At 44.2% G+C, this 25,433-nt stretch overlaps 1 protein-coding gene and 4 non-coding genes across 5 annotated transcripts; all 5 read right to left on the bottom strand.

The window, feature by feature from the left end:
* Positions 1–18,526: 18,526 nt before the first annotated feature.
* LOC141985632 (small nucleolar RNA SNORD100) lies at positions 18,527–18,611 on the bottom strand. The gene has a single exon (XR_012638989.1). It is a non-coding gene; the product is annotated as a small nucleolar RNA SNORD100 (small nucleolar RNA).
* A 205-nt stretch (positions 18,612–18,816) lies between these two features.
* Positions 18,817–24,679, bottom strand: RPS12 (ribosomal protein S12). The gene is made up of 6 exons (XM_074946956.1): positions 24,570–24,679; positions 24,407–24,452; positions 23,878–23,994; positions 21,550–21,652; positions 20,949–21,050; positions 18,817–18,906 (listed from the first exon to the last, which is right to left on the bottom strand). Exons 2-6 carry the CDS (start codon positions 24,418–24,420, stop codon positions 18,844–18,846), a joined length of 399 nt encoding a protein of 132 aa, XP_074803057.1. The 5' UTR covers positions 24,421–24,452; positions 24,570–24,679; the 3' UTR covers positions 18,817–18,843.
* LOC141985629 (small nucleolar RNA SNORA33) lies at positions 20,431–20,564 on the bottom strand. The gene has a single exon (XR_012638986.1). It is a non-coding gene; the product is annotated as a small nucleolar RNA SNORA33 (small nucleolar RNA).
* On the bottom strand, positions 21,116–21,204 carry LOC141985630 (small nucleolar RNA SNORD100). The gene has a single exon (XR_012638987.1). It is a non-coding gene; the product is annotated as a small nucleolar RNA SNORD100 (small nucleolar RNA).
* On the bottom strand, positions 23,021–23,095 carry LOC141985617 (small nucleolar RNA SNORD101). The gene has a single exon (XR_012638975.1). It is a non-coding gene; the product is annotated as a small nucleolar RNA SNORD101 (small nucleolar RNA).
* Positions 24,680–25,433: the final 754 nt, after the last annotated feature.

The raw sequence follows: 25,433 nt of genomic DNA, 5'->3' as shown, positions 1-25,433 counted from the left end.
TTTAGAATGGACTAACCCTTTAGCCTGGGTACTGTAGCAGATTTAGGACCACATTTGGAAGAGTCTAGAGATTAACACAATCTGTAGTCAGATCACAGAATCCTTGAATGAGAAGGATCATCCCACCATATGGGATGTACCAGCTATCAGCACATTTGTGTGATCAGTACAAAAATAGTTTCCATCTGAGGACTAAAAAAGACACTACAGATCTTACAAAGAGTTACAATATAGTCTACCATATTATATTACATTTTTTTAAAAAAAACTATGTTAAAAGAATGGCAAGATTGCAAAGTCAAGCACACAAAAGTTAGAAAATGCCAGAATTAAGATTGCCTGCGCAAACTTAATTTTGCCTCCTTGTGCATATGCATTATGATATTGTTGTTAATTGCATACTACGTCTTTCGACAGATCCCCTGCCTAATTCAGGGAATGGGTAGTTATTCAGTATTTCTTTTTATTCTCCACCAGGCCTATTTACCACAAAATTACTAATTTCTTCATAAGTATTTCTATGGTGCTCTCACAATAATATCTGTGTGTTGCATAAACAGTTAATTTACCTTCACAACACCCTTCTGAGATTAGGTAGTATTATTAATCCCATTTTACAGTTTGGGAACTGTGACAGGGATAGATTAAGCCAAAATTCCCAAAAGTGATCACTAATTTGGGCTGCCTAATTTGAGATACCTAGCACCTGATTTTTCAGAGTACTGAGCATTCTAAAGGTTTCAGAGTAGCAGCCGTGTTAGTCAATACCCGCAAAAAGAAAAGGAGGACTTGTGGCACCTTCGAGTCGCTAAGGTGCCACAAGTCCTCCTTTTCTTTTAGCATTCTAAAGCACTTCATATGTTCAAAGCACAGCTCCCATTGACTTCAGCTGCAGCAGTGGGAGCTCTGTACTTCTTCAGATCTGGCCATAGGGGTCTGACTTTGGGCATCTACAGCATCAGGAACACAGTGACAACCTAAGAAAGTTTTTGTTTCAGTGACTTTCCTCGTATCACATAGGAGCTCTGTCACAGAGGCAGGGATAAAAGCCAATTGTCCAGGTAGCATTCAACTGTCTGAACCATATTATCCTTGTTTTTTCTGACCAATAAGAGCCTCCTTCACTATACAACCCTGATTCACTCCTAGAACTTGCCTTTGCGCTGAATGAGGCAGAAAAACTAGTATGTGATCATGTAATTAAAGACTGTATCATAATGCATATACACAAGGGCTGTGAATTAAGATTGCACAGGCAACCATAATTCTGGCATTTCCTAACTTTTGAGTGATTCACTTTGCAACCATAATAATGTTTTTTTAACATAGCTTCTTTGTGTGTAATCTTCTAGGTTTTCAAAAAATTAACCTGAAAAAACAAATTCCATCACATAACATCATAGTGACATGGTTTGTCATCAGGGAGGAAAACTTTAGATTCCCCCCACAGACATCTACCACTTGAGCTAATAGAGTCGCTGATAGCTGTAGTAGGTTGTCATCCTCTATGTGGACCAGCACTAGATGGGGTGGGGACATTTTGCCAGTCGGTTTCTCAGATATTTACTAACAATAGAAGAATGGTGAGACTGAGGATTCCTAGGTTCGATTCCTGGGTTCAATTCCAGGTTTTCAAAGGGAATATTGTCTATTGGTTAGATCCTTCTTCCCTTATGCCCTAGCCTACCTCTGCCCCCTTCTGTACCAATCCATGCCCTCTTCCCCTCCCTTCCTCTTCATAGCTCCTTTCCAATGCCCACCTCGCTGTCCTACTGCTCCTACCCGTCCTCCATTGCTCCTACCCACCTGCCCTTCCCCTGGCTCCAGTTCTCATCTCCTTCTGCACCTATTTACCCACCATCATCAGTCTGCTTCCCCTCTGCTGGTCCTCAGCTCCTCCCCACTCTCTGCTGCCCATCATTTCTCACACCCCTGCATTCCTTCCTTTTCATCCTCCATGTTGCCTGAGCACCAGTAAGGGGAGCATTGAGAGCACACAGTCTCTTTTCTCTCAGTTCCCTTCTCTGGAACTATAATAGTCCCTAGCTGCCATCAGTAGCAATAGCAGTGAAAGGTCTACTCAGCCCCTATAAACCCTGGGATGGACCCTGGTCACTTGGTCTGTGGAGATGGCATGTACTCAGACCAGTGGGTGACACAGGACTGACAGCTTGGAGCATGCTCATTACAGATGGAAGCTCTGGAGAATTTAGCTGCAAAACTAACAAATGCCTACTAAGCATGTATGAACTGTGATTTTTCAAAAGCTCATAATTTAGCCAAATTTGGGTGGATTTTCATGGGGATAGCAAAGGGCACATCCCTGGTGCATGGCAATCCCACTGCCAAATTTCAACACCCTGCATGGAGGGAGGCCCTAGACCTTATCAGAGAAAAGATTGTAAGGATTTAACATGGGCACAAACATATTTTTCCTAATCTAATTCTTGGAAAAAGATGTGAAAATCTGCACTTCTGCTGCCAAGCCGTACTGGTTTTGTGCATAGAGGACTTAAAGTCTCCAGAATTCTCAATTTAGTCCCTATTTTAAATACATTCACTAAATAATGAACAGCAAACACACACACACACACTCAGTATGTGCCAAACCCACATTGATATTAATAAGTGTTATGCATGCATAGGGAGAGAATGGCACAAGTAGAGTGTGAGTGATTATAGACTGAGAAGAGACATTATCCAGTTTGCTTAGGAAAGCAAAAGCCCTACAGCGAATATTGCTTCCAGACTACAATCTAGTGCATTTGTTCTATATGCACATACCCATTTTCTTTATGAGCTTTTAAATATCAGATTGTTTGTTGCCCTGGTGAAACCGAAACAATTGTGTTACCTCAATATTGGCCACTCAAGTCAAGGGCTGAAAAGGAAAATACACATCACAACCTGAAGCTACACACACATTTAAGTGTATGGGTATCTGAGGGTGTTTCATTTTTCATTTGGGGGCTCTACTTGCTCTACAAAATGTGACCTCTATTCCCCAAAACACACACACTGCAAAAATTGGAATCATTTCAGAATTTTTTCCTTTCTTAAACCTGTCCTAGGCATCTGTATTATGTTATCCAACACTCCAGTTGCTAACAATACAATCAATATAAAAGGTCACTTAGGGTGCATGGGTTTTTTACTCTGCCTCCACAATATGAAGCCTATTTTAATGTGGAATTAAACTTGCTTGCTATGAAAACCAAAATTTTAGAACCATTTGAAAAAAGCAAGCAAGCAAAACTGCAGCATAATTAGCATTATGCACATTTTAGGAGTAAGAAAAAACATCAGATAAAATTTGCTTTAATAAAGGTCTGTCTACATGTCAGCATAATATATTTTTTCTGCTGTTTTATAACTTGGCTGCAAAACTTTACTGGGCAGAAACTTGGCATGCAAGATCTTGGCCTAAATGCTTTATTTCAACATTTAAGAAAAACTGGGGGTGGGGAAAATAGCTTGTTTATTTCAGTTAAGTAATGTCCAGCTGATCACACAATGGTATTCTTGTAGTTTTATTACTCAAATGTATAGCACTGTAGTCTCTGAGCCACAAAGGGTAAATTCATTCTGGTGTAACTCCATTAACCTCAGTAGAGTTACAGTAGGGATGAACTGGCCCAATATATTCCCAGTTCAGCATCACATTTGCTGACCTGTGAACCTATCCAAATGTTTCAAACATCAGATCAGAAAAACGAGACAAGGTTGTAAGTTTGAATTGATTTGGATCTCAATATTTTCTTTTCCCCTCATAGATACAGTATTTATTATTTTTATAGCTCCACTTTGCATGTACTAATCTAGAATGTCAGCAATGTGAAGTACCATAGGGCCTTTAAAGGTTTTTTTAATAACAAGCGAAGTAGGTACAAACTAAGTTTTTATATCAATTTGGACATTTAATACAGTGCTTAGGTTAAGAAAAAAGACAAGTATTCCAATTACATCAAAATGTATCCCTATGTTATACAATACTGTACTGTTTGCATGTATCTCAGTACAAATATTTTTAAAGTTACTTAGATTTTAACAGTATAAAAATTTTGGATGAATTTTTTTAGGCTCCCATCGGTCAAAATGACTTTAAAATTGTTTTTATCGGCTCATATAATGTAATGTGGCCCAAACACTTCTTGGAATTGGGGAAAAAATACAGTTAATATCTGAAAGCTAACTAGTATTTGCATAATAGCTTTTTCGTGATACCTTGCATTTTGCTTATGCATATTATTATTTGATCATTTGCTATTGCTCTGCAATATGAAACATAGTTTTAGGGCATGGTTCTGCAAAACCATGCTCACATGAATAATCTCAGTGTACTAGGAAAAGGTTTAATGGTACTGTGTCCTTGAAAAGTACACTGATGTTTTCATCAAACACATGTTAAAAAGTTTTCAACATAAACTTTTCACTTGACAATCTGTGGCAATACAGCCATAGTTGCTCTTCAAGTCAATTAAAAAGCCCATCATTTCTTTAATAAACCAAAGTAACAGTTACAAACTATTGGAGAGAAGCCTTTGGTAATTTATCCAGTTTTCAAAATAAAATAAATCAAACCACAATACTGTGCCTGGTTAAAAATCAGATCTGTTTTAATTCCCTCAAGCAAAGAAAAGCTTAAAACTCTGGACTGACAGAACAAGAATGCCTCTATAGCCCAGTGGTTAAAACCCTCCTCTAGGAGTGCCAATCGCTGTTGCACATCAGGCACAATGGGGATTTGAACCTCAATCTCTCACATCCTACGTGGGTGTGCTAAACCCTGGGCTACTGAGTATGGGGGGAAGCATCATCTCCCCCTTGTTTTTTATGAGACAGGAATAACCTGGCTTAGGCACCGAACACTAATCATGAGTCAGTCATAAATCCCAAGCGGAGGAATATAGCCCCTGTTAGGTGCCTATGTCATTTGTTGTTTCCTATTGCCTATCTTAGGTGGCTCCCGCTCAGTGGGATGGAGCCCGTTCTTAGGTGCCTAACTCTCCTCATGCATTTACAGAGAGCTTGGATGCCTAACGCAGAGCTGTAGATTCCATGAGGCATCAGCGGACTGGGGACTAAATGCTAGGGGTTACCAAGACAGACAAAGTTGGGAAGGTAATATATTTTATTGGACCAACTTCTGCTGGTGCGAGAGACAAACTTTCGAGCTACACAGAGCTCTACTTCAGATCACAATTACAATACCGTAATTACAGTTACAATTCTAAGTCCCTTTTGTGTATCTAGCCTTTTGAATCCTACCTGCTAGTGGATGCTGGTGACACCTTAAAATACACAGGCAAAACTGATGTGTTCATGTGTGGTCAGAAATGTTTTACAGCAGTGGATGAAAAAATTACCATATTTTAATAAAAGAAAAGGAGTACTTGTGGCAAACTAACTAATTTATTTGACCATAAGCTTTCGTGAGCTACAGCTCACTTCATCGGATGCTACTCTGAAACCTGTCATATTTTAATAAAAACTCTAAGTTCTTTGGTGCAGGGATCATCTTTCTGTTCAGTATAACTGTAGTATCTAGTACAACAGGGCTCTGGTCTATGACTGGGGCACCTAAGTGCTACTACACAAATAAATAATAAAACTGGGTAAACAGTCCTTATGTTGAGGAGCCCTTATGAGTGAACTCAAGTTCTTATGCTTAACAACAGCAGGAATTAATGACAGCTTGTCAGCCTTAACCATAAATATATTTTAGTTTCATGACATTAGTGCACACCAGACAATATCATACTTATTGTGTTTAACAATCCTGGAATACATATTTTTTTCTCTTGGCAACCATGAAGAATAAATAATACTCTCTAAAGGAATGGTTGGAACCTGCAGATGTGCTTATACAGGAGACCGATTTCTTGCTGACAGGACCTGATCCCCTGCCATTTGTGCTACTGCAAAATATATCAGCATATTATAGTGGGAAATCCTGATGTGAATGAGAACTGGTCTTGTAACAATTTACTTTCCAAAGAGCAGCCAGGAATATAAGTCTCACCAAGCATTATCAGAATTCATACCCACCTCCTTCTTAATCAGGATCAACATGGAATGAAAGATCAACTCTATCACCCAGTCTCTAAGTGATTAAAAATGAAAGGAAGTAGAACTATTAAGTGAAAGCTTGGGTTACAGATATAACCAAACATGAAATATCTGAAGTGCAGGAAAATTCTGCTATTGCCAATGTAGTGAGGTGGAGTGGCCTCCCTCTGAACTGGAATGTGAGGGACCACTAAATTCCCCTGGCTGGGTGGAGCCAAATCTGCCCTGCCTCGCCCCCTCCCCCCCCCCCAAAAAAAAAAAATATCAGGGCAGGACAGGAAGTAGGAAAGGAGATGAGTGCCCTGGAACTCAGTTGCTGCTGAGCCATGAGACACAGCAGACATCTCTTCTAGGGAGCAGACACCTCTGCAGGAGCCCAGCCCAGCCCTGGAGCAGACTGACACCTTGCCATCAGGGGAGACAGATGAGGACCCCAAGGAGCTGCCAGTGGCCGAGTACCCCAAGGAGATGGAGGGTCACTGGACCCTACACCCAGATTCTGGTAGGAAGCAACCCAGGGGAACCAGACTCCAGTCCAGTTCTGCTGCCTGAAGATGAGTTAGTGTGTTTTGGGAGGATCCCCGCTGATCCAGTGGCAGACCCATCCACCACTGTTAGGGTCCTAGGCTTGGACATGGTGGAGTAGGGTGGGCCCGGGTCCCCCTAACTCCCTGTTGCCAACCCCACCCCTGGGATGGTGACATATGCACCCGTAGGCCGGAAGGCCCATGTGTTGCTTGAGGGACTGGGTCCCAGAGTGTCAGAAAAAGCCTTTCAAGGCCCTTAAGAAACCTGATGGTCATTTCATGAGAGACTGCCCTGGACACGGGAATGGAAGGCCGAAATGGCTGCCAGGTGCACATTGATTTTGGAGAAGGCCAGGCCTTGATGTTTCAAGTGAAGCAGATAGTCCACAATGGACTGCAGAAAAGACTGGGTCAGGAGGATCCTCCGCTCTGATGTCCAGCAGGAGAAGTGCTTCCACTTTGCCAGGTAAGTTGCTCTAGTGGAGGGTTTTCTCCTTTCTAACAGAATGCACTTGACTTGATCAGAGCAGGCCTGCTCTTCCGGGTTCAGCCACTCAGCATCCATGCTGTGAGATGGAGAGAGGCAAGGTTTTGGTGCAGCAACCTCCAGTGACCCTGAGACAACAGGTCTGGGATGTTGGAAAGCATCCATGGAGGCGCTGTTGCCAAGTCTATGAGCATGTTGAACCAGTGCTGGCAAGCCCAGGCTGGGGCAATCATGAGGACTTTGGCCCTGTCCCTCTTGACTTTCAGGAGGGTCCTGCTGATAAGCAGAATTGGCGGAAAGGAGTACATCAGGTTGCCTGCCCAAGACAGGAGAACAGCATTGGAGAGTGACCTGTTTTTGAGCCCTTGAAGGGAGCAGAACCAATGGCACTTCCTGTTCCACAGCTAGAATGTCAAATTGAGTGAGAGAGGGTTCCACCAACTCCTCTGCTTCGAATTGCAGGTATGTCACCACCCACTTTAGCAGTTCCTTGTGTGCCTTGGCATCATCCTGTGGCACTGTCTGGAACGGTCCCGCCACTGCCACATCAGGTAAGGATGATGAGGAGGTGAGGGTGGGGGCAGGGGCTGGCTCAGCATCACCCGCATGGGAGGTTTCCCCCAGGGCTGGAGGGTGCTCCTGGGCACCTTGCTCAGAACACACCTCTGTGTCCAGAGGGGGGCAAGAGACTGTCACCGACTTCCTCTCTGGTGGCCCTGACAGTGAACACTGCTTCTGAGTCTCCGATGCCTAGGGGAACCCCCAAGGGTTCCAGAAGTACCACAGGTAGGCCATTGGCCCTGAGGCCATGCTCTGGCTGGTGGCCCTGGAGGAGCCCTCACAGATCTGGCTGGGTGCACCTGGTCCAAGAGACCTGCTGTCTCCTCAGCCTCTGAGCTCGAGGAGGAAAGCTCCTTCCTTAAGGACCACTGAGGTGCGGATGCTATGTCCATGTCCTCTCCACGCCTACCATGCCAGCATCTGCGGCTGAGGGACAGGTGCCGGGGCTTGGGGTCCCAGTACTGCCTGACCAGGGACCAGCAGCAGAGCTCAGCAGATCGGTGATGGTACACCAGCGATCCATGCCTAGAGCTGTGGGAATGGTGCCGGTAGTCTGGCAACCGAGAATGGGATGACAGAGAATATCACCTCAACCCCAGTGATCAGTGATGTGAGTCTGGCGATTTGCATTTCGGTGCCGGGGACCAGTCCCGTGGTCCCGGGGATCAGCATTCTGGTCCTAACAAATTTCATTGCCCCAAGGAGTGATGCCCATGCTCCGGCGAGCGGTGGCATGATTCGGGGGATCGGTGGCATGCTACGGCTCTGCGCCAACCATTGGGTGAGCAATCCCACACCTTCGGGGACCAGTGCCGAGAGTCCAGTGAATGATGCTGGGAACTCCAGTCAGTATGGGAAGGTCAGAAGGGCATCCCTGGGGATCACTGCTTCGACGTCGACTGCTGTCGGGGAGCGATGACGCATAGATGGAGACCGTTGCACAGCTCCAGTGCCGGCTTCCCTCTAGAGACGACTACATCTTGACGTGGCGTCAGTTGTACCAGCAAAGATATGATGTCTTTTGCAGTCTGGAAGGCCTCCGGATGGATGGAACCTCCAGCTGCTGGAGACCTCTGCCACTACCCGGAGCAGCTAGCGGGTCCCTAGGAGGGCTGGATAGCCTAGCCGGCTATGCAGGTGCCTGGCTGGGCTTTGGAGACATGCTGCCTCACATGGGCCTATGCTGCTCTCTGGAATTTCCCTTTTCAGTATGGGATGTCAGGGAAGCCCTCTCCCGGTGTGCTTCCTCTGCTTCTTAGTAGGTACCGGGGACTGGGACTGGCGTCAGGAGGCCAGTGCCATGCTTCACACTGATGCTGCTGTGCTCAGAGCGGAGTCTGATCTCAGCGGCTTGGAGATCAGCGCAAGGGCCAACTCCATGAGGAGCACTCTTAGTCTTATGTCCCGCTCCTTTTTAGTTGTAGGCTTGAAGCTCTTGCAGATGCGACACTTATTGCTAACATGGGTTTCCCCCAAAGACTTCAAGCAGCTTTGATGAGGGTCGCTGATCGGCATAGGCTTTTTGCAGCAATCACAAGGCTTGAAGTCTGGGGATCGGGCATGCCCGGTTCCTAGGCTAAGTTCCTTAGGGGACTATCTAACTTATCTACAGTACTAGTAGCTAACTATTAAGAGAACAAAAGAACTACTTGTCTAAGAACTATTTACAAAATGAATGATAAGAAGAACCACTGGTAAGAGCACTTGCCAAAGCAAGGAGATGTTCCAGCACCATCCCTAGTGGTAAGAAGGAACTGAGGGAGCGGGGAGCTGGCGGCACCCCTTCTACCGGTGCATATGCGCCCCACTCCAGAGGGCACCAGAGCCAGTCCCCTACAGATACCACTGAGGGAAAAACTTCCGGCATCGGTCCATGTGATGAGCACACACACATAACATGGAATGGACATGATCAAGCACTCGAACAAGAATAATTAGTGCGGATCAGAACATTTTTAACTAACTTTTTTTTTTAATGCTGTCTGGTAGAAACTGAAACATTTCACAGAGATGTTTTTGATGGGAAGATTTCTGAGGTCCAGGGTGAAGACTGCACACTTCAAGAAAGATGTGAATTGAAAACCTGGGCTTTTCGATCTGAAAATGGACATTTAAACTGAATTCCTTTTCACAAAAAACATTTTAAGTCCCATTTTCAAAAGCGCTTAAGGGCCAGATTTGGGGCAGATACGTACCAAGGGGGATTTTCAAAAGTGCTAATGCGAGTTAGGTGCCAAAGCATTTTAAAGATCCCACTAAGGTGCCTCTCTGTATCATTAAGCACTTAATATCTTTTAAAATCTGGCCCTAAGTAACCAGTCCACTTGATACTGTCCAGTTTCTGTCCAGTTGTCTACTTCGCAACACACACAATTACAACTGGCATTCTTATGGGAATATCTGTGATTACAGGGGACAAGATATAGTTCCGTCTCTTTCCCTTAAAAATGTTCTCTCCAGAGTCACAAAAATCTGAAGCTGCATTGGTGCAAGATCCATTTTATGCTACTGCCAAACACATCAGCCACACTGTCAGAGGCTCATTCACCTGCACGTCTACTAATATGCCATCATGTGCCAGCAATGCCCCTCTGCCATGTACATTTGCCAAACCGGACAGTCCCTACGTAAAAGAATAAATGGACACAAATTGGACATCAGGAATGGTAACATACAAAAGCCAGTAGGAGAACACTTCAATCTTCCTGGATATTCTATAACAGATTTAAAAGTAGCTATACTTGAACAAGTGAGCTGTAGCTCACTTCAAGCTTATGCTCAAATAAATTGGTTAGTCTCTAAGGTGCCGCAAGTACTCCTTTTCTTTTTGCGAATACAGACTAACACGGCTGTTACTCTAAAAGACTTCAAAGAGAAACAGCAGAACTAAAATTCATTTGCAAATTTAACACCATTAATTTGAGCCTGAATAGGGACTGGGGGTTGCTGGCTCATTACAAAAGCGGCTTTGCCTCTCCTGGAATTGACGCCTCCTCATCTATTATTGGGGGTGGACTACATCCACCCTGACTGAATCGGCCCTGTCAGCACTGGTTTTCCACTTGTGGGGTAACTTCTCTTCATGTGTCAGTGTAATAATCCCTGCATCTGTAATTTTCACTCCATGCATCCGATGAAGTGGGTTCTAGCCCACGAAAGCTTATGCCCAAATAAATCTGTTAGTTTTTAAGGTGCCACCGGACTCCTTGTTGTTATTATAACTTCATTGAAGTCATAACAGCAATGCAAGTTTCTCTAATGTAAACAGGATCTGAGAAAATCCTGAGATAGGATCTATATTCTACATATCCTCAATTTCATACCATTTCAAGTTTAAAAATTGCCAGCTATTCAACATTTGAAATTCTAGAGAACAGGAACTTAAAGGCATAGTAAATATTTTACTATGCATTTTAATTTGTGAACTGATAACATTTGATATGAAACTAATGACCTCCAACCAGTGGAGGTACATTCAAATAATTACAGGCCTCAAACCACTCATTAGCCAGCCAGATTGCTTCCTGCCTTCAAGTATGACTACTTTACCATATCATAAACTGACTCAGCAAAGTAAAAATATACCTGGGGAAAAGGTTGTAAGTTAAAACAAAAGAAATCCATTAATTCTACTATATTTATGACCTTCCTATGGAGCTGTTTGAGCTCTCCAGATTTTCATTTAAGACAATAAGTTTCTACTTCTGAAAGCAGATAGTCCTTTAGGATCAAGACATGTTATCTCACTGAGTCTGCAGCCAGAGAGCTGTGAACATCCATCTGTTCTAATAGAGAGAACTTTGACCTCTTAAATACAAATAATGTAAATCATTTCACTTCAGACCATTACACGAGAAACACAAGTGTGGCTAGACATACAAGCCTTCTGTACAATAAGGATTTTAAGGAAATCTCCCATTGTTACTTGCGGGGCTAGGGGTCAGCACAACAACCAGTCTACCACTGCTACTAATGCTCCCACCTTTGCTAGTACTTTTGTGATAGCAACTGTGAGAGATTTCCCTAAAATCCCTAGTGTATACACAGCAGTTGAAATTCTAGATTCATTGAAATCAGTGACAAAATTCCCATTGGCTTCAATGGGCTAGGATTTTACCCAACTAGTTTTACTGTTGTATTTCAATGAAACAGATACTCCAAAGAATAAAGCTGTAAACTTTTTTCTTTTATAATTTAATAGGTCTACTATTCTCCTCACACTGAAGATAACTGGCAAACATTTTTGCAGTATAATGAGTTAAAATGTGTTGAATGAAGTAGAATTTTCTATTAAAAGTTCAGTCAGGATGTTGGTCTCTCATTTCCTGGATTATTAGTGGTTTAGAAATGTAAAAGCGATATTCTTCCCTTTAGGACCCAGTTACTCTACAGTTACAACTGCACCACAGAACTTGGTTACAAAATTCCAATTTGCAATGCAGACTGAACTTTAGGAGTGTCCCTTAACAATATTACAGCCCTAGGCAACAATAAAGAGCAGTGTTTATGCTCCCAATATACTATTAAAAGAGGAATAAAAGAGAATAAAAACAAATGCTTTTAATTTGCCCCCAAAGATTTCAGTGGCCCCATGTCAAAATTCAAAGCTGTAGTACAGCAATTCTAAGTCCAGGAAGAACAAGACACTTCACTTTTGTATTATGTCATTCTACAAACATTTTGCTTCTTTATTATATTTAAAAAATTAACCTATCCAAGGCTCTAAAACAAAATTAGACAGGTTTCAGAGTAGCAGCTGTGTTAGTCTGTATCTGCAAAAAGAAGAGGAGTACTTGTGGCTCCTTAGAGACTAACCAATTTAACTGAGCATAAGCTTTTTGTGAGCTACAGCTCACTTCATCAGATGAAGAGCCACGGGGAGGGGTGAGAGGAGGTGTGTGCTGCATATCCACCCGAAAACCACAGCCCCTCCTCTTAAATGTGAAACCCAACCCATTGCTTGCTCTGGGAAAGGAGGGTACTGCAGTTTGAAAACATTCCCACATAGATACTAATGTCAGAAGGGACCATTATGATCATCTAGTCTGACCTCCTGCACAAGGCAGGCCACAGAATTTCACCCACCCATTCCTGCAAAAAACCTATCACCTACGTCTGAGCTATTGAAGTCCTCAAATCGTGGTTTAAAGACATCAAGGAGCAGAGAATCTTCCAGCAAGTGACATGTGCCTCATGCTACAGAGGAAGGCGAAAAACCTCCAGGGCCTCTTCCAATCTGCCCTGGAGGAAAATTCCTTCCCGACCCCAAATATGGCAATCAGCTAAACCCTGAGCATATGGGCAAGATTCACCAGCCAGATACTACAGAAAATTCTTTCCTGGGTAACTCAGATCCCACCCCATCTAACATCCCATCACAGGCCATTTAGGCCTTTATACCATGAATATTTAATTACCAAAATCATGTTATCCCATCATACCATCTCCTCCATAAACTTATCAAGTTTAATCTTAAAACCAGATAGATCTTTTGACCCCACTGCTTCCCTTGGAAGGCTATTCCAAAACTTCACTCCTCTGATGGTTAGAAACCTTCGTCTAATTTCAAGTCTAAACTTCCCGATGGCCAGTTTATATCCATTTGTTCTTGTGTCCACATTGGTACTGAGCTTAAATAATTCCTCTCCTCTCCAGTATTTATCCCTCTGATATATTTATAGAGAGCAATCATATCTCCCCTCATATGAAGGCGTAAGAAGCCATCCCCGTGTACCAAAAGGCTTACCATGGCTGCCTGGAAACCGATTTCTGTTGCTCAGCCGTGTGTGTGTGATGTGTCACCAGACCAGCAGGTGCTCAATATAAAAGGCAAAGTGTGACCTTGTACCTAAAGCACATGTGCTGTCTGTTGTGAATTGCTTGATTCACTGTGAAAGAGTCTCCCTTTTGTTCTCAGAAATGTATCAGCTTAAATTTTACTCTCCCTTTTTATCTCCCCCAGGTGCAAATGTTTCTACGCTCCCCCTACCATCTCCATCCCTGAGGCTATCACAGATTAGAAGGCAAAAAAACCCCTGCACTCGTGATGACATGTTTACCGAGCTCATGCAGTCCTCCTGCACTGGTAGGGCACAGCTTAATGCATGGAGGCATTCAGTGGCAGAGGCCAGGAAAGAATTAAGTGAGTGCAAAGAGCGGAGGCAAGACACGATGCTTAGGCTAATAGGGGAGCAAACGGACACGATGAAGTGTCTGTTGGAGCTGCAGGAAAGCCAACAAGAGCACAGCCCCCCGCTGCATCCACTGTATAACTGCATGCCCTCTTCCCCAAGTTCCATATCCGCCTCACCCAGACGCCCAAGAATGCAGGGGAAGGGGGGCAGGGGGAGGCTCCGGTCACCCAGCCACTCCACTCCAGAGGATGGCCCAAGCAACAGAAGGCTGTCATTCGAACAGTTTGATTGTTAGTGTGGCTACAATAAGCAATGTGGCCTTGTCCTTTCCTCCTCCCGCACCCCACCCGGGCTACCTTGTCCGTTTTTTTTTTTTAATTAAGAAAGAAAGAATGCATGGTTTCAAAACAATAGTTACTTTATTTCTAAGTGGGGAGGGTGGTTGGCTTACAGGGAATTAAAATCAACAAAGGGGGCAGGTTTGCATCAAGGAGAGACATACACAACTGTCACACCGAAGCCTCGCCAGTCATGAAACTGGTTTTCAAAGCCTCTCTGATGTGCAGCATGCCTTGCTGTGCTCTTCTAATCGCCCTGGTGTCTGGCTGCTCAAAATCAGACGCCAGGCGATTTGCCTCAACCTCCCACCCCGCCATAGTCTCCCCCTTACTCTCACAGATATAGTGGAGCACACAGCAAGTAGCAATAACAATGGGAATGTTGGTTGCACTGTGGTCTAACCTAGTCAGCAAACAGTGCCAGCAAGCTTTTAAACATCCAAAGGCACATTCTACCACCATTCTGCACTTGCTCAGCCTATAGTTGAACTGCTCCTTACTACTGTCCAGGCTTCATGAGCCATGGGAGCAAGGGCTGGCTGGGGTAGGTGCGACTGCGCGGTGCTGCCAGCTGGGCGAGCAGCCTGAGGCAGAAGCCTCCAGCCTGCGGCAGAAGCCTCCAGCCTGCATGATATTCCAGGCAGGACTGAATCTCCATGAGACAAAAAAGAAGAGAATGACCTGGAAGCTCCGGCTCCCATTAGGTGCTCTAAGAGCAGGATAGTCATGTCTGTCCAGGCACCCTTGATCGACCTCACCGAGGTCTGCTAGGAGCACCCAGGAAACGTACAATGGCTATCAGTCCTATTGCACTGTCTGCCGCAAAGGCAAGGAGCTGCTGCTCTGTAGCAATGCAGTACCGCGTTTGCCAGCAGCACCCAGGAAACATACTGTGATGGTGAGCTGAGCGGGCTCCATGCTTGCTGTGGTATGGCGTCTGCATGGCTAACCTAGGAAAAAAGGAGTGAAATGATTGTCCACCATTGCTTTCATGGAGGGAGGAAGGGAGGTGGGGGCCTGACGACATATACCCAAAACTACCCGCGACAATGTTTTTGACTCATCAGACATTGGGAGCTTAACCCAGAATTCCAATGGCTGGCGAAGACTGCGGGATAGCTACCCACAGTGCACCACTCTGTAAGTCAATGCTAGCCATGGTAGTGAGGACATAATGTAGTCATACCCTTATTCTAAATTAGTTTGACTTACTTCCAAAGTGGATTAAGTTAATTCAGAATATAACACTTTTATTCCAGAAGAGGAGCATCTACACTCAGAATTAATCAATCAGGAAGAGCTATTCTGGAAAAACTCCCTATGCAAGAGCCTGTACATAGGCTATGTATACACTACAGCAGAGGTTCTCAAACTGTGGTGCCCTCTAAGGTGTGTGCCTGGCCTGCCGCACACAAGACAATGAAGGGCCACCCACTTAATTGAGGGAGCCGTGTAGGCATGGCTCCACTAATTAGGTACCTGGACCCTGGAGAAGATGCACATGTAAGGTGAGGTGGTGGCCTTGGAGAGAATAGGGGGTAGGTGGGAGGGGACAGTGTGGTGAGAAGAGGGAGTGGGGGGAATTTGGGATGTGCAGGGCTGCAGCAGCAAGAGAAAGAGGTGACTTTCCCCAGCTCTAGGGCTGCAGCTGCCGGGGAGAGATGGCCCTCCTTCCCAGCCTCAGCTCTGTGGCAGGGGAGACCCCCTCCTTCCCAGCCCCAGCTCGGGGGCTGCCATGGTGGGGGAGGGAGGGAGGGACACATCCATTGCATTAGAAAGGCAAGACTACTGATATTAAAATATGAGTTGTGTGCTTTTATTTGTGGAACAAAAAAACCTTTATTATTAAAGTTGGGGTTTTTTTTATAAAGCGCTTTACAATAGTTGCCTAACGGTACAAACATTTGGAAAGATCATCAAGCGGTCTGTCAAGACTCTCAGCAATTTTCAAGTGGTCTGCGAAACAAAAAGTTTGAGAACTACTGAACTACAGAGCTTATGGCAGCATAGCCCTTTAGTGAAGACACAGAGTACATTGACTGAAGGAGTTTTTTCTGCCAGTGTAGCAACACCATCTCCCCGCCTAACTTTATTTATGCCTACAGAAAACACTGTTCTGACAGCATAGCTGTGTCTACACTGGGGTTTTTGTCAGCCTAGCTATGTTGGTCATGGGTGTGGAGAGGTTTTCACATCCCTGCCGATATAAATTTTAAGTGTAGACCACAGTCACAGAGATGGGAAAAGTGGAGAAGATGCTGGAATCAGGAGAACAATCAGTACAGGTGTACACAGATGACAACCCCCTCTCCCTTCCATACAACTAGATAGCTACATTTGGCATAAATCAAAAAAGATGAGTAATGGGAGTTTACAGAAAGGAAAAAATGGGATTTACTGCTGTGAATTGTTATCTATACGAAAAAAGAAAAGGAGGACTTGTGGCACCTTAGAGACTAACCAATTTATTTGAGCATAAGCTTTCGTGAGCTACAGCTCACTTCATCAGATGCATGATGTGTAAAGTGTAGAAGATATTATATACACACAAAAAGCATGAAAAAATACCTCCTCCCACCCCACTCTCCTGCTGGTAATAGCTTATCTAAAGTGACCACTCTCCTTACAATGTGTATGATAATCAAGGTGGGCCATTTCCAGCACAAATCCATGGTTTAACAAGAACGTGGGGGGGGGGGGGGGGGGAGGGGAGGAAAAAACAAGGGGAAATAGGCTTGAATAGAGACTGGGAGTGGCTTAGTCATTATGCAAGGTAGCTAAGTTAATTGTATCCAATTTGCAAATGAATTCCAATTCAGCAGTTTCTCGCTGGAGTCTGGATTTGAAGTTTTTTTGGTGTAAAATAGCGACTTTCATGTCTGTAATCGCGTGACCACTCTCTCTGGTCACGCGATTACAGACATGAAAGTCGCTATTTTACACCAAAAAAACTTCAAATCCAGACTCCAGCGAGAAACTGCTGAATTGGAATTCATTTGCGCAGTAATAAATACTAAAATATTTAAATCCATATCTCCTACATAATCAGGTTTATAGCATTATTTTCAGACCACAACGCTAGGCAGTGCACCACAAACACATGGCATATAAAATGATGTGCACTTGCTAGGAGTATGCAAGTGATTTTGATTCAGAGTATTTAACCAACCTGGACTAAAACTGAAAAAAACTATTGCAAAAAGTTGGAATAAATGGGGCTGAGAAAGTATGGACAAATATTAACCAGATCTATACTCTTAGGCTTTCACGTTTCTCTTGTTTGATAAAACACCCTATTTGGTATACAAAATTTTTCTATCAACTCTAAACAAAAGCCACAAACTAAGGCATTTCCGCATCAGGTTATAGGAGGGCCTGCAGTAAATCAGTCACACTCTGGACAGTGGGTCTTCCTTCCCACTATGTTTATCAATATTTTCAAGTTAGGCTTTGAAGTACTCCACCACACAAAAGAAATATTCAAACACAAAATAAAGGGGGATATCTTTCACTCCCCCTCTCCCCCGAAGGGTGTCATCCTGTTATGCGCCCAGGGTGTTAGTCCTTCCCCTAAACAAGTACTCAGTTTTGGCTATTTCTGTTGTCGGGAGAAGCCTCTCTCCCTACTGCCACTAGCCCTGCAGCCGCTTGTCTCTCTTCTCACCAGAGGGATTTTTAGAGGTCTCAGGCAGCCCTGAATTGGACTCAGGTGTCCCTAATGACCTGAGCCAACTGCTTCTCAGCTTGTAAGAAAAGGGACCTTTATCATTCTAAGGCCAACATCACTCTTGTAGCTGTCCTGCTTTTGTCACAAGTTTTAATCACAATATTTAGTTGCCAAGTTTGAAAATTGTAACTCCAATAGGAGACATTTTCACAATATTATATAAAGGAAATCCACCTCACCATTAATTAGCATGAAGGTATCAAATTGGTTCCTATAAATTCCCTCACAACTCAGTCAGTGCATTCCCCACACTAACAAAAATGCAATCTAATTAGAACAGTGGTAGTTTAACATTCACTTTTCACAGAATTAAGCCACAGCCAGTACACAAAGTAGGGAAGAAGTATGGTCAAGAGGTCAAAATAATCTGAGCATTTCACTTATAATGGGACCTTACAAGGATTACTTGGTCTGGTTCACAGAGAGAAGTCAAAGCCAGAACTCCTTATCAGAACATATCTAAACATAAGAAAGCAAAATCCAGAAGCTCCCAAAGGTTGGGGTGAAAGTTACTTATATTCAGTGCATTATAAAAACATATTTGAGCTGAAATCTCTAATTCAAACCTGAATTTCCTTTAGAACTGTGTAGTTAAGTTCTCAAAAGATAGAAAAACCATACCTAAAATGTATCCAGTGTTAATTAAAAAGTGCCAAAATAAGCTAGTTTTAAGGAATTTTTGCTGCATCTCAGAAGATTTGGGTAACAATTCAGGCATCTTTCCTCACTTGTTTCAGTAGAGGGAGCCAAATTTTCATCACAGATGCTGCAATACTGCAATAGAGGTTCTCAATCCCCCCCAAAACAAAATTAGGTTCTCTCTACAATTGACAGCAAGAGTTTGCGTAATTACGTGGATATAGTTGAATGAATGATAAACTACCCTCAAAAGACCTAAGATGAAAGGAGGGGTTAGAAAGTGTACTTTTGAGACATCATGATAGATGCTGCCCATCAAAAAAAGACAAATTAGTCAGGCTTGACAAAATTTATTTTTCATTCATTTCTTGCACTTGAAGTATTCTTCGATGACATCTTTGGCCTGAGATTCCTTGCCATAGTCCTATAATACAAAACAGTAAATTAATGGAATACACACATCTTTGGAAATTAATACATCTTTGTTCAGAGTAAGCTAAATGCTAAATTACAATATATTTTTGTTTGGCTATGTTGGGGTAAACTTTAGTGGAAGATACTCAGATAAATTCAGCAGTTAGAAATATGGGCACACAAACTTTATTCTTCAAGTACGATGTACAGGTATGTACATACTTGTTCATGTACACCCTCATGTCAGGAGTAACAACCAGAGACCCTTTGGGCATGGCTACACTTGCAGACGTAGAGCACTTTGAGTTAAACCAGCCTTCGTAGAGAGCAGTAGGGAAAGCGCTGCAGTCTGTCCACACTGTCAGATTCAAGCGCACTGGCGTGGCCACATTTGCAGCAGGATTGGGAGCAGTGCATTATGGACAGCTATCCCAGCATGCAGGTGACTGCAACATGGGGTGGAGTGTGACAGGGAGCACGTTGTGTGTATGTGCGAGGAGAGAGTAGGTTTTGGGGGGCTGAGAGCATGTCAGCACGCTGTCTTGTAAATTCAGACAGCAGCAGCAGGCCTCCCTCCCCCCACCTCTCTCTCACACAGCATTCCACAGTAATGGTTTGATTTGTCTCGGAGCAGATAAGCATGCTGGCTGTCAGAAACAGAGCTTTGAAAGGGCATATCCGCTTTCCTGCAGGGATTCCAAAACAATGACAAGAGTGGCCACTTGACTTAAGGGGATTATGGGACGTTTCTGGAGGCCGATCAGAGCACAGTAATGCAACACCTTGTTCACACTGACACCAGAGCGTTGCAGTCGAGGCACATCAAACGTTATTCCACTCGCCGAGGTGGACTACCAAAAGCACTCTAATCGCGGAGTCAGAGTGCTCTATGTGCCTTGCCAGTGTGGACGGGCAGTGAGCTAGGGCGCCCGGGGATGCTTTAATGCGCTCTAACTCACAAGTGTAGCCAAGCCCTAAATATTCACTTCAGCCTCCTTAATATACTAATAAGTTGCACACACCTCATCTACTTCCCACTGTTTGAAGAAACTGAGCTGTGCAGAAATTGGGATAAAAGGTATCCAGTGATAAACATGCATACTAACTGCTAGATTTTCCCTCTATATATACACACACATGCAGTATTTTTGAAAAATCTATTCTCATCCTTGACTCCCCTCAAACACACCAATAATCCCCTGTACTTTGACCAAAAAAAAAAAAAAAAAAAAAGTAGTGTTCAAAAGCAGCGTGCTTCTACCATCTCTTTGTTGTGCTCCTTGAGCAACCTCAAGTGGACTGCACTTTCCCAGATACTCTGCTACTCTTCCAAAATACCCTACAACATATCTGAGTGCCTGAGACTTAAGGGAACCTAATGGTAAAATGTAGGCAAGCATACCTAATTGTTGAGATAACATGGAATCTGTGGCAAAGCCTTAGCGATCACAGGAAATCCATTTATTAAAATCCAGAACAATGACAGAAATATGAAAATATTCAGAGTAACCATTAGTGTTGTCCACTATGGAAAATATGTAGCCATTTTCAGGGACCTCAAGGACTAGCAAGTCCTTAAGGCTCGTACCATGGCTTTGTTATTGCCAGCACCATCCTAATGATTTCTGCAGAACATTTTCAAGTTAAGCAGACATAATTTACTGGCATTTGGTTATTTGTTAAAACAGAATCAGATCTTTTCCAATAAAGGGTAATATTAACTTTGTTTGAAGGCTAAAACATTACCGTTTTCTACCAATCCTGTACTCAAATGTCTAGTTATGCATTATAAAATAATCAGCAACAAAAGAAAACACATTAGATTGAGCTGGGATTGGTAAAACTTTTTGTTTCTAAAAATACCACTAAAGTTAATTATAAAATACGAATGTTAGTTCACGTATGCCTATTTTTTTCAATACAGGAAACAATGTTTTTCTGGAACAGAAAACTGGCACTAAATTTACAAAGTAGGAATATTTTTCTATTTAAAACTATATTACTTATTTTTTTTGGAAACCGAGGAAACATGGAAAAAACGTGTATTCTTACTTTGACAACCACACAACTGCAGCCCACTACTTTGCGGGGTTTTCCTTCTCTGTCGATTTTGCAGAGACCTACCCACTCACCCAGTTTCTTGTTGTCATCAACCTGTTAAAAACATTAGTACATTAGAACTGCACTTTCCTTGGTGCATTCAGAATAAGATCAAAGCCGCTGTACACTCAGAAACATTGGGTAACGTTTGTGGCTGCTTTCCTCACAAATATCAGTAGAGGGAGCCAAACTATCATCATTGTACAGCTCTAACAGGATTCTGAAGAAAGTAAATGTGGCTTTGACTTGCAATTAAGAGCCTCAGACTAACAAAATTCATTTGTAGGCAGAAGTGGCAGCCACTGAATCACAGTTTACTTGGACTTCAACATTACTTACTGAAAAAGCTTAATTTTCTTCCTCTGCCTTATATTTTATACTTTTGTGGTTTTGTAGTGTTAATATGCTTAGTTCATAGCACTAAAATGCTAGTCCAACAGAAATGGGTCTTGGTTGAGTAGACTACTGTATCAGATCACTTATGGCACCACGTATATTTTTAAGTACAATATTGATACAGCTCTCAATTTGTAACTGAAGTTTCAATACTCACTTTTATCAAGTTGATCTGGTGTTCTGCACAAAGGGCTTCAACCAACTTTACGTACATGGGTTCGTCGCAGTTTGAAGCAAGTACACAAAGGTGGGCTTGGCGTCTAAAACAAAGAACATTTATACACAAGTTACACAAGTTATTCCAAAGTCAATAGATTTTCATTAGTAATTAAGCCATGAACTAAAATACAATATTCAATGTCTATTTGCCTGCATTACACCACTTTTTGTAAAACCTATCTGATCCCACCAATATGTTCAGATTCAGTTTACAAGAGAATAAATAACTTTTAATCAAGCTTTAGAAGGATTTACTGCATCAATATCAGAGTTCTAGTTTAACTGACAGGAATCCACTTCAGTTTTGGAAACAATCTCAAAAACCATTGATTACATGGAACCGCTGCCCTTGATTTAATGTAGTGTAATGTAGTTAGAGCCCAGATTCTCCAAATGACTGCATATAGGCACACCCCCACATTACAGCAAGCAGTCAACTGCAAAAGTGAGGTCTTCACTGCATAGTTCAAATGACAGCAATCCATTAGCACAACTATGATTGTGAAGTAAAAATGTATGTCCACTAGTTATATTTGAAATTTAAATTATAAACTCTTCAAGGCAGGGATCTTGTCTGCCTGTTTGCAAAGCAGCTATCATGACAGGACCTCAAGTTTAATTAGGACCTCTGTACACTATTGCAATACATACTTTTTGGATAGTTTGAAGAGGAAGATGAGAGTGAGGGAAACCTGAAAGAAGGCAGTTACAGGAGTCCAGGCAAGAAAAAACCCAGCAGCACAAGCCATGAATTTTATATCTTTACTTTATGCATTTTGACCTTAAAATGACTGGACTTGTAACTTTGTATGCAATTTTATTCCCCTGCTGGTGACTGGAATGGAGTTACTGTAGTTGTTCACAATCTCTCAAGTTAAAGTTCTATGAATAACATATATTGGATAAAGGTTGGGGAGGGCACCATTGAAAAAGAATGGGATCCACCTGAATCCCGGGCATGGGTTTGGCTCTGGTGTCTCCTGATCCTCCTCATGCAAGAAATGGAAGTGAGATGTGAATATCATGAGGAGCCGAGTCACTACACCCAGACCTGATTACAACCATGATGCTGCTCCATCTATTTCATCCTGCACCACACATCTGATTATCTGAAGAGATGAATGTGGCTAAAAGCAGGCTCCTAGTACTGTACTTAACACACTTTGAAAGAATCCGCCTATTAAATATCAATACTAACCATGGTCCTGTGCTAATACCCCCCGATCCCCCACCCAGCCTACAACAAATAAGGTTTTACATACAGGCAGCTCAAAAAGCAATGTCTCTTTTGGCAACAGAACTGTATTTCCGAAAGTATGTTTCAGGCAGTTGACTGTACATAGTCTGTCTTCTTCCTTTCTCACTCCTGTTTTTATATTATCTTTCTGTCTATTCCCTTAAACTTACAGGTTTGTCAGACTACTTTTATCACTCATAAAAAGAGTGAAGGGGTATCCGACATTTTTGAGAGTCATCATTCAAACACTGTAGTTTTATTGGAGTTTTCAAAGCTATTATATACCTGAACCTAAAGAGATTATTCACACATGCATCTCTATCTTACTTTGCCACTGTGTGCTGAGACCAACTCACATACCATATGGTAACAAACACATAGTTTCAGCTTCGTGTTCTGTTTTATAAGATTATCTTTGCAATATATTATACGGAAAGTCATCGAATGAAACCAGAAAATAAATTAAAGGTTACCAAAAAACTGAAGACAAGTTTTCCCAAATAGACCTATTCTCAAGGAGATCTTGAGAAGATTTTTATCCCCAGTTAAAGGCACACTATTAAGTTTAGTAGACTTATATTGTCTATAAAAAACTCAATCTTCCAATAATCCCTGGCCTAGAAGAAATGTATCAGCTCTCCAAAACAAGGGCCATACTAGTCTTAAACTACATTTAAGGTAGAGGCTCAAGCAGACTACACTTAGGCTCAGATTTCCTAAACTAAAATCATGTTGTGTGTGCTAAAACTCCCACAACTGTTCATGAAAGCTATTTTTGCTTGTGTGCACTCAGTTACATGACGCAACTACATAATACAAGCACAGGAAACCCAGCATTTTGGGACTGTAATTTTGGGTTTACCCATTTTACATATAGCAGTAAACAGAAAGATCAGATTTCAAGCCAAAACCTTTTCAGGCTAATATATATATCTAAACACCTATACAAATCAGGTACTGCATATACATTAACATAACTCAACAAACACATTTGTTCGTTACAATACATAGCCCCAACATAAGACTCACTTGTCCAAGGCTTTGGCAGCTTCACGAATACCACGAGCCAAGCCATCGTGGATGAGTGCGGTCTTCAGCACTTCTTGCAGGGCGGTGTTAACATCCATTACACCTCCAGCAGCAATGCTACACAATTGAACACAGAGACAGAGCGCCTCGCTCGCCTGCCAGCCTCCCGCCTTAGGAGCCCCGGAGCAACAGCACACCGGCGGGGGGGGGGGGGGGGTGCGCGCAGGGACACACAATCCTGCTGCAGCTCGGCCCGACTCCCACCGCTGCAGGTGAAGCCCCCGACCCGGCGACCCCGCCACCCCCCCGCAGGCTCCCAACACGCGGCGGGGCCGCGCAGGCCTGGGCCGGGCCAGGAGCGCCCGGCGGAGCCACATGGGCGGCACGTGGCGCGCTGGGCCCGGCATCGCCCAGGCGGGGCCGCGTTTTTCCCCCTTCCCCCCCCGCTCCCCGAGCGGAGCTCCCAGGACCCAGCGCCCCCCGACTCACCCCCCCCCACCCCGGCCCGCCCGCCGGCCCCGGCTCTCACCCTTCCTCGGCCATGGTCGGTGGGGGTCGCTCCCGCCCGGGATTTGCTGAAACACAAGAGGCAGAGCGAGAAGGTTAGTGGCGGTGGCCGCAGCCCCGGCCCGGCGCCCCGGCGGGGGGGTGGGGGGAGGTTGAATTCGCGCCGCGGCCCAGTTCCCACTTACCCCGCAGCCTCTACGAGTCACCAGCGAAAGAGGGGGCGGGGTCCTCGGCGGCACGTACTTAAGGGCGCGAGGACCCCGGCACCGCCGCGCGCTCCCGGAAGAGGTGTCCTCAGAAGCGCCTGATCCCCGGCGATAGCCCTGGAGAGGGGGGCGGGGGGCGGGGGGCGAACGCGCCCTGCTCGGTGCGTGCGTGTCACTGTCTGTCAGTCACTGACTCCCGTTCACAAGCATTGCTGACAACAAAACCTTCCCCCAGTCGCCTCTGCTTGTGTCCCCCCTCCCGTGTCCCCCTCCCGAGCTGGGTGACGTGTTTCCGCCCAAACTTTTTTCCACGGCACCGTGCCGGGGCGGGCGGGAGCCTCTGGCGGAGCGGCGGGGCCGGGCTGCCCCGGGGCAAGCCGCGCCGCTGGCGGGAACCGCCTGTGAAAAGGAGACCGGGGCCCGTCCGAGCGTTTCCCACAGACCCTGGTGGACTCAGCGCCCCTCTGCTTTTGCCTTTGCTCCCCTTGCTCCCGTCTTGGGGTCCCAGTTGCCAACTTCCACGCGGTAAATAAGCACCCGACTTTCACATTGAGCCACGAGTCAGGCTAATGCCAGTTCAAACCAAGCCCATCCCTAAGAGCCCCAGCACGCCCTGGGACCAGATCCCCCTGGCCCGCGGTGCTTGCCCGGGGGCTGATCCCCCCACCCCCAAAAAGGCGCTACAAGCCCCAAACTAGCCAACAAGCAACTCTCAAGCCAATTAAGCCAAAAACCAGCCCAGTTTCTGCATTTTTTCCCACGGGTTTGGCATGTCTGCTTGGGATCCTTTGCGGCCCTTGCACTCAGAGTTCCCCTTTCCTTTCCCACAAAGCCCTGCTGTTT

The sequence above is a fragment of the Natator depressus genome, chromosome 3 (assembly GCF_965152275.1).
Source record: "Natator depressus isolate rNatDep1 chromosome 3, rNatDep2.hap1, whole genome shotgun sequence".
Taxonomy (NCBI): domain Eukaryota; kingdom Metazoa; phylum Chordata; order Testudines; family Cheloniidae; genus Natator; species Natator depressus.
The sequence above is the reverse complement of the archived record's forward strand: the minus strand, read 5'-3'. Positions and strand labels throughout refer to the sequence as shown.

Excerpts from the sequence above, each read along its gene's own strand:
- RPS12 (XM_074946956.1), bottom strand. Across the intron at positions 21,653-23,877 it reads GCTGCCAAAGCCTTGGACAA|ACGCCAAGCCCACCTTTGTG; the intron begins GTGAGTCTTATG and ends TCTTTGTTTTAG. Across the intron at positions 21,051-21,549 it reads ACCAGATCAACTTGATAAAA|GTTGATGACAACAAGAAACT; the intron begins GTGAGTATTGAA and ends TGTTTTTAACAG.